Source organism: Palaemon carinicauda, chromosome 16, assembly GCF_036898095.1.
Source record: "Palaemon carinicauda isolate YSFRI2023 chromosome 16, ASM3689809v2, whole genome shotgun sequence".
Taxonomy (NCBI): Eukaryota; Metazoa; Arthropoda; class Malacostraca; order Decapoda; family Palaemonidae; genus Palaemon; species Palaemon carinicauda.
The window spans coordinates 16,432,563-16,442,173 of NC_090740.1; the positions used below are offsets into that span (position 1 = coordinate 16,432,563).

Here is a 9,611-nt window from a genome sequence, read left to right on the forward strand (position 1 = left end):
TCATTTATTACGCAAAAAAAAAAAAAAAAAAAAAAAAAAAAAAACTTATTGTTGACCAAATGATCCGTTAATTTCACTGATAGTTTTGAATAAAACTTTCCTCGCGAATATAGATAGGTTTACTTCGGTGGTCAATGTTATTACAGAAGCAATTTCCTCATCAAACGCTTTCCAAGGTTTCCTCTAAAAGCAAAGGTCGACTTCCTTCCCGATGGATATAAAAGGAGGAATCTCAAAATAGTCGACACTCACTCAACCATCAGTGGCCACTGAACATCGACGTTCAACTATGAAGATTCTGGTACGTTCTAAGTCTCACAGATACCTATGCATACACACACGTATATATATATATATATATATACATATATATATATATATATATGTATATATATATATATATATATATACATATATATATATTTACATATATATATATATATATATATATATATATATATATATATATATATACATATATGTTTATGTATGTCTTAGATGGAAAAAAGGACCTAGTGCAGTGAGATTATTAATTTTAATCTGTTGTTGTTTGCGGATGATACTGTACTGGTAGCAGACACAGAAGAGAAGCTTGACCAACTAGTGACAGAATTTGGAAGGGTGTGTGAGAGAAGGAAGTTGAGAGTCAATGTGGGTAAGAGTAAGGTTATGAGATGTTCGAGAAGGGAAGGTGGTGCAAGGTTGAATGTCATGTTGAATGGAGAGTTACTTGAGGAGGTGGATCAGTTTAAGTACTTGGGGTCTGTTGTTGCAGCAAATGGTGGAGTGGAAGCAGATGTACGTCAGAGAGTGAATGAAGGTTGCAAAGTGTTGGGGGCAGTTAAGGGAGTAGTAAAAAATAGAGGGTTGGGCATGAATATAAAGAGAGTTCTATATGAGAAAGTGATTGTACCAACTGTGATGTATGGATCGGAGTTGTGGGGAATGAAAGTGATGGAGAGACAGAAATTGAATGTGTTTGAGATGAAGTGTCTAAGGAATATGGCTGGTGTATCTCGAGTAGATAGGGTTAGGAACGAAGTGGTGAGGGTGAGAACGGGTGTAAGAAATGAGTTAGCGGCTAGAGTGGATATGAATGTGTTGAGGTGGTTTGGCCATGTTGAGAGAATGGAAAATGGCTGTCTGCTAAAGAAGGTGATGAATGCAAGAGTTGATGGGAGAAGTACAAGAGGAAGGCCAAGGTTTGGGTGGATGGATGGTGTGAAGAAAGCTCTGGGTGATAGGAGGATATATGTGAGAGAGGCAAGAGAGCGTGCTAGAAATAGGAATGAATGGCGAGCGATTGTGACGCAGTTCCGGTAGGCCCTGCTGCTTCCTCCGGTGCCTTAGATGACCGCGGAGGTAGCAGCAGTAGGTGATTCAGCATAATGAAGCTTCATCTGTGGTGGATAATGTGGGAGGTTGGGCTGTGGCACCCTAGCAGTACCAGCTGAACTCGGCTGAGTCCCTGGTTAGGCTGGAGGAACGTAGAGAGTAGGATGTCCCCTTTTTGTTTTGTTTCTTGTTTGATGTCGGCTACCCCCAAAAATTGGGGGAAGTGCCTTTGGTATATGCATGTATGTACTAATAGCTTGGCATGTGGGTTGAATATCCCCCTGTAATAGTATTTTCATTTTTGGACGGTGAGTGACATTTGGGAACATTAGGTATTGATTATTATAATGAAAATTTGCCTATTTAGAAGTTTCGTATTTACATATAAATACATACATACATAAACACACATATACAGTAGATATATATTTCAAATTCTATTTCAACAGGCATCAATTACTGGTTTATGAATTAAAAAGGAATATTTTCTTTCAAACTAAAGAGACAACTTTAACTGTTATTCTGTAGAATATGAAGTCTTCTTCAGAGTAGGAGCATCATATCTGAATTACTGTTGAAAGTTATGTTATTCACAGGTGATTGTGCTCTTAGCAGCTGCCGCTTGCGCTACTGAAGTTGAGAAGCGAGAGGCGGAGCCTGGTTATGGAAGCTATGGCCAAGTGACTCACTATCATCGTCCTTCTTATGGATATGGCTATTCTCACCACCACAAGAGATCTGCTGATCCTGAACCTGAAGCTGAACCTTCCTATGGTCATGGTAACTCTTATGGTTACCGCAGCTACCGTCCAGTGACCTATGGCTACTCTCACCACCACCACAAGAGATCTGCTGATCCTGAACCTGAAGCTGAACCTTCCTATGGCTATGGTAACTCTTATGGGTACCGCAGCTACCGTCCAGTGACCTATGGCTATTCTCACCACCACCACAAGAGATCTGCTGATCCTGAACCTGAAGCTGAACCTTCCTATGGCTATGGTAACTCTTATGGGTACCGCAGCTACAGTCCAGTGACCTATGGCTACTCTCACCACCACCACAAGAGATCTGCTGATCCTGAACCTGAAGCTGAACCTTCCTATGGCTATGGTAACTCTTATGGGTACCGCAGCTACCGTCCAGTGACCTATGGCTATTCTCACCACCACCACAAGAGATCTGCTGATCCTGAACCTGAAGCTGAACCTTCCTATGGCTATGGTAACTCTTATGGGTACCGCAGCTACCGTCCAGTGACCTATGGTTATTCCCGTCACTATCACAAGCGATCTGCTGAACCTGAACCTTCTTATGGTAATAGCCATAGTTATTACACTCCAGTGTACCACAGGCCATCATATGGTTATACCTATGGTGGATATCATTAAGCTAACAGGAGCCTCACTGTGAATGTACTGTACAATGTTGATCGATGAGTGTTTCGTTTACCGAATATAATAATATATGAAATTAAGCAAGAAATTGACTCTTTATATTCCCCTGAATTCTTTGGATAAAGAAAATGTTTTAGTTCATAACTATGCAGTATTTCTTACCTGAACCATAAGAATAATTAGTTCTGTATGTATTCCATCTTCTCTAACTCTTAGTGAGAATAATGATGATCGTTGTATTATTAAATATATTCATTGTTATAAACTATATTTAAATGACTGCTGGTAGTAATTTCTACGACGCTTCTGCTCTGACTGGTATCATGTAAATATTACGTGATATACAATACAAAAACTAACAAATGAGCATCACTATAAAAGATTCTAATCCCATATGCAGTGCGAAATTAAGAAGAAACATATTCTGTCTTTGAGGAAACTTATACAGGATTAAATACTTTTTAACATACACTACAACATAGCTTTTGTCCCATGGTCTACTCTTGGACTATCTTGGATTAGAGTTCTTTTGCTTGAAGGTACACCCAGGTACACTATTCTGTCTCTTTCCTTATTTCATCTCCTCACTGGGATATATTCCCTGCTGGAGACCTTGGGTTTATAACATATAAGGTAGCGTGAACATAAAATGTGGCGTTACAATATAAAAGAGAAACCTTTGAAGAATTACTACGAAGAGTGAGCAATGAGATATAGAATCAAAGTTTATGCCAACTGTAGTTTGTGGGTGGTTTCAAATAAAACGAAAACATTCAAGATTTAGCCCCCCATACCCCACCCCCCCAAAAAAAAATCCAATAAAAATTAAAAAAAAATGCTCAACTCTGGCTTTACATATTCAAAGATTAGCAGTATACTAAGCAAAAATTAATCTAGTAAGATGAACCAGAATTACTTACTTGAATGAAGCCTAGTACCAAATGAAATGTTAACAACCATCATCCGGAAAGCTAATGCTATTTTTAATTTACATAATATTACACTAAAATCATAAGGGTTTTTAAAAGATACGGATATATGCCTATTTCCTATCATATTTATATTAGAATCTATTGTGTAATAAATCAGCAGACAAGAGGAAAGATGGAAATATGTAGAAGTTTTTCGTGGAACAAAGCAGAATTGATTTAATTAATCAAAAGTAAAATTGAGGCCCAAATGTACTTTTTTGGTGACATTTAGTCATTCCATGATAAAAGCGTCCTTATTTTTCTTCAGGATAAAAAACAGATTTGTCATGTAATGGTATTCGCAGGGGATTAATTTATTAAAAATTGATATATATATATATATATATATATATATATATATATATATATATCTATATACATATATATATATATATATATATATATGTGTGTGTGTGTTTGTGTGTATATGCAATTATATATACGCATATATATATACACACACATATATATAAATGTATATATACTTTATATGTGTATATAAATATATATATTTATATATTCTAATTGCTCATTGCTTGTAGTTTTATCATTTCCTTATTTTCTTCCTCACTGGGCTATTTTCCCCTGTTAGAGCCCTTGGGCTTATAGCATCCTGCTTTTACAACTAGGGTTGTAGTTTAGCTTGAAGTCTAGCTTATATATATATATATATATATATATATATATATATATATATATATAAATATATATATATATATATATATATATATATATATATATATATATATATATATGATGAGAATGATGTTGTATGTATGTTTTTGTCCAAAAAATTAAGATGAGACTCAGCATCTGAGGACAAAGAAGGAGATCAATACTTGAAACAGGGCAGAATGAAAAGAAAGAAAGAATTAAAACATTTCTTCAGAATAACTTTAAAACAGAACATCTTGAAAATCTTTCTTAATAACCTAATTTTTTGTGAAATTAAAGAACAAACAGACTGAAGAAGTTGAATCTCTTTATCACTGTTATAATCCTTACATTTTAGTGCTGGAATTTAACAGTACTTTAGTTCTACACCATGAGGTTATTGCTCTTACTAAAAGTTAGTTAATAAGAAAAATTAATAAATCACTAAAACTACGTAGGTTTTATGATCCTGAAGCGAAGGTACTATAGTCTATTTCTTTTAGCGATGCATATTTGCACCGACTCGCAGCGGTACCCTTTCAGCTCGGAAAAGTTTCCGGATCGCTGATTGGTTGGACAAGATAATTCTAACCAATCAGCGATCAGAAAACTTTTCCGAGCTAAAAGGGCACCGCCGCGAGTCGGTGCAAATATGCATCGCTAAAAGAAATGGACTATAATATGTTTTATTATGAATCTGTTTATGGCTTCCGGATCACTTTATATGATTTAGATATCTAGGATACTGCAGATAATGTTTGTGTAGAGTACTAAGAGTGTGATATGGCTCTGAGGCACTGGAGGATCTGTACTGGTATCATAGCTCTTTTATATAAAGCTCCCCATTAGAAAGTTTCTTCGTATACAAAAAGATATATCAATGTTTTTGTGTTAATTGTCATATAAACTTTGAAATCCTTCTAATGAATGAAAATTTATTTTTCTTTAATATTTTGCATTTTAGCTACTTCATTAGAAAGTTTCTTCGTATACAAAAAAAATGTATCAATGTTTTTGTGTTAATTGTCATATAAACATTTAAATCATTCTAATGAATGAAAATTTATTTTTCTTTAATATTTTGCATTTTAGCTACTTCTTTTAGATATGGAAGGTAGTCATTATTTAATCTTTGACATATAAATACTATATTTTAACAGCAATAAGTTTTCATAGTTCTTGATGGGGCGGCAGTGAAATATCTAAAGACAAATGTTTGTTCATGTTCCGAGTTATCTCTATCTACAAGTTCAGATTTACTTTCTGTACTGGCAGTGTTATTGGTGGCAGTTAAACCATTTCTATTGGATCTACTATGCCTAGTAACCTATCTATTAGAAGAGAGAAAGTTAAGCAGTATAATAATAATAGAATAATTAGAAACATTCAATTCCTTCTGTAAAGACATAATTCTTCTGGATTTCGGTTAGCCGAATCCGGCTTTTATACTTATCATTTCTTAACCGTACTTGTTACGGCCTGTTTGTTTATACCGATGAATGTAGATTTTTCCGGCCTTTAAGCCGATGTATATATTATGCCTTTACGTGTATTTGATGCTCCATACATTATATGTAAACTTTTGTAAGAAACAGAATGTCTCGAATAATAGAAATGTCAGTTCTCAGCTCCCTATTAGGTGCTCTCACACTTCAATCTGTTTATCCAACAGATACAAAGTATTTTAGTTCGTTTACAGTACGGAAGTAATGAGTGTTAAAGCATTATTGAATATATACAAATTTCTCTCAACTAAGAACTCTAGTTAAGATAGACAATTAATTTGAATAAAAAGAACTAAGGCAAATGATAGAATATGTGAAATTATGTGGTCTGCTATTGGTGCAAAGCTCGTTCTTGCGGTTCCAAAGAAGATTTTTGCTTACTCTGTCTTTGCCTAACAATCCTCTACTCTACTCTGATTTATTTGTTATAGGACTGTTTTCAGGTCTTTGAAGGATCTCTAAACTCACAATGGTCTTCCTCGTACACTTTCATTTTCGAAAGTTGCTCAACTCCTGGTTCCAATTTCATCGGACAGAAAGCTTATTCGTTCAACTACCCGATTAGGAAGATCATTCCACAACTTGGTGACAGCTGGAATAAATCTTCTAGAATACTGTGTAGTATTGAACCTCATGTTGGAAAAGGCCTGGCTATTAGAATCAACTGCCTGCCTAGTATTACGAACAAGATGGAACTGTCCGGGAAGATCTGAATGTAAAGGATGATCAGAATTATGAAAAATCTTATGTAACATGCATAACGAAGTAGGCATTCATTTGGGAAGTGTTATGTATGTTTTTTAACTGTATAAACAGGCCAGTTTATCAGTTGTCATAATCCCTTCAAACTTCTTATTCAGACAAGTGCTGTATGGAAGTTGCAAATATCAGAATCCATTATAATATCAAGCAAACGGATATTTAAACATGGTATCCTTCTCTCTTATTCTCTTTGATCTATTAATCAAAACCCTTCTGAATGGTTAATTTACCACCTCCAAATTCGTAGCAGGTATGATTTTTTTTTATCTTCACCATAAGAAAATGATCAACATATGATTCCTCTTATTATATACATTTGTTCTTAAGCACCAATTATTAGACAATTTTAAGAAATTCACTCATGTAAAACAATACTCGACTAATGTGAATTAAAAAAAAAAAAAAATTATTCGATGGACGTCTGATAAAAATTCCCAGAGAATTAATTTTCGTAGAGTTGATATAAAAAACTTTAAGAATTCCGTAAGACACAAATTCCAAGGTTGTGGCCAGGCGTGAAAGTCGTTCAGGTGTCGGACGGACATAAAAGGAGGAGTCAGGAGACAGCCGGCACTCACTCACCCACCAGTGGCCACTGAACAACGACGTTCAACTATGAAGATTCTGGTTTGTTATTGTGAAAAAATTATTTTTTTACATATTACATATATCTATCTAGATTAATCATAAAACAGCTTATTACATACGAGCATGCAATCACACATACGTGTGTACAAAAACATACTCACATCATTATTCTTATCACACACACACACACACACACACAAACACACACACACACACACATATATATATATATATATATATATATATATATATATATATATATATATATATATATACATATATGATGACACACAAACACACACACATTATATATATATATATATATATATATATATATATATATATATATATATATATATAATGTGTGTGTGTGTCATCATCAACAGCCGTTACCAATCTACTGCAAAACAAAGGTTTTAGACTTGTTCTTCCACTTGCGTCTGTTTATGGTCTTTCTATGCTAGTCTACACCCACAAACTTTCTTAGTTCGTCAATATATCGTCTTCTCTTTCTTATCCTGCTTCTTTTGCAATTATCTACCATTCTCATTATATATCCTGCCCATATCCATTTCTTTTTCTTACATGTTGTTAGAATATCCTCTACTTTAGTTTGCTCTTGTTTCCATGGTGCTCTGTTTTATTCCTGGCGTTAATTCCATCATTATTCTAAGTTTCTGATACATAAGTTAATACTGGTAGGACCATCTCCATATATACATACGTGTCTAAGGTACATAAAAGTCTTTATGTGCATTTTGAAATACATGGTAAGATTTTTTTATCACTTTGAATAAAATTCCCTTTAGAATTTCTGTCTAAGACCAATGCCTTCAACATTATGGAATTGATCAATTCAAGAAAAGTAATCTCTGCAATTGCACCAACTGCTAATTAAGGAGATTTTATACATCTTTATTTACATTTCTTTGTAGATGAGACTGCAATAAGGTTATAAGAATAGATAAAGTAACTTCACAAGAAAACCAAAGGTGAAATGAATTCTAGAATAAATAAAACCTTCCCATGGTAATTTACTTATTTCATCAAAGCCATAATTAGAAATGGTGCCATATTACAACGGAAATTACAAGAAAATAAATTATTTTCACAGGTGATTGTGCTCTTGGGGGCTGCCGCTTGCGCTACTGAAGTTGAAAAGCGAGAGGCGGAGCCTGGTTATGGAAGCTATGGCCATGTGACTCCTTATCATCGTCCTTCTTATGGATATGGCTATTCCCATCATCATCACAAGCGGGCTGCTGAGCCTGAGCCAGAAGCTGAGCCTTCTTATGGCCACTCCTATGGGTACCGCAGCCACCACCCAGAGAGCTATGGCTATTCTCATCACCCTCATAAGAGATCTGCTGATCCTGAGCCTGAGCCTGCAGCTGATCCTTCTTATGGTCACTCCTATGGGTACCGCAGCTACCACCCAGTGAGCTATGGCTATTCTCATCACCCTCATAAGAGATCCGCTGATCCTGAGCCTGAGCCTGCAGCTGATCCTTCTTATGGTCACTCCTATGGGTACCGCAGCTACCACCCAGTGAGCTATGGCTATTCTCATCACCCTCATAAGAGATCCGCTGATCCTGAGCCTGAGCCTGCAGCTGATCCTTCTTATGGTCACTCTTATGGGTACCGCAGCTACCACCCAGTAAGCTATGGCTATTCTCATCACCCTCATAAGAGATCCGCTGATCCTGAGCCTGAGCCTGCAGCTGATCCTTCTTATGGTCACTCCTATGGGTACCGCAGCTACCACCCAGTGAGCTATGGCTATTCTCATCACCCTCATAAGAGATCCGCTGATCCTGAGCCTGAGCCTGCTGCTGATCCTTCTTATGGTCACTCCTATGGGTACCGCAGCTACCACCCAGTGAGCTATGGCTCTTCTCATCGCTATCATAAGCGCTCTGCTGATCCTGAACCTTCTTATGGCTCTTATGCTCCAGTCTACCACAGGCCATCTTATGGCTACAGTTATGGGCCTTACCATTAACCTACCCAGAGTCTCACTATGAATAGTAGAATGTTGATCGATGAGTGTTTCACTTACAGAGTTCGTAATATATAAGATATGATTAACGGTGAATTTTCTTTTATCCTTTGATTCTTCTTTTTATGTTTCAGAAAACAAACCTTATGTATGAACCCTTTTTAATATCAGGAAGAGATATGTTTCCTTTCTATTTTTTTTACAATTAGGAATAATTATTCTTGGTAAAAGATTATGAATTAATTCCGCAAAACTTTTCCCTCTGGACTGATGTCGATTCTTCTTATTCTATAACTTTCATTTACTGTAATATCAAAATATATTGAGGTCCTTTGCGTCAATAGGAGTAGGAAGAGATGATGATGATGATGAAATGATAATCACACTTTGGAAATTG

The 9,611-nt window shown here is 35.7% G+C and overlaps 1 protein-coding gene across 1 annotated transcript; it reads left to right on the forward strand.

Moving 5' to 3' along the window:
- Positions 1-289: 289 nt before the first annotated feature.
- LOC137655152 (adhesive plaque matrix protein-like) lies at positions 290-9,217 on the forward strand. Its single transcript, XM_068389032.1, has 3 exons — positions 290-301; positions 1,932-2,723; positions 8,327-9,217. Exons 1-3 carry the CDS (start codon positions 290-292, stop codon positions 9,215-9,217), a joined length of 1,695 nt encoding a protein of 564 aa, XP_068245133.1.
- The last annotated feature ends 394 nt before the right edge of the window (positions 9,218-9,611 follow it).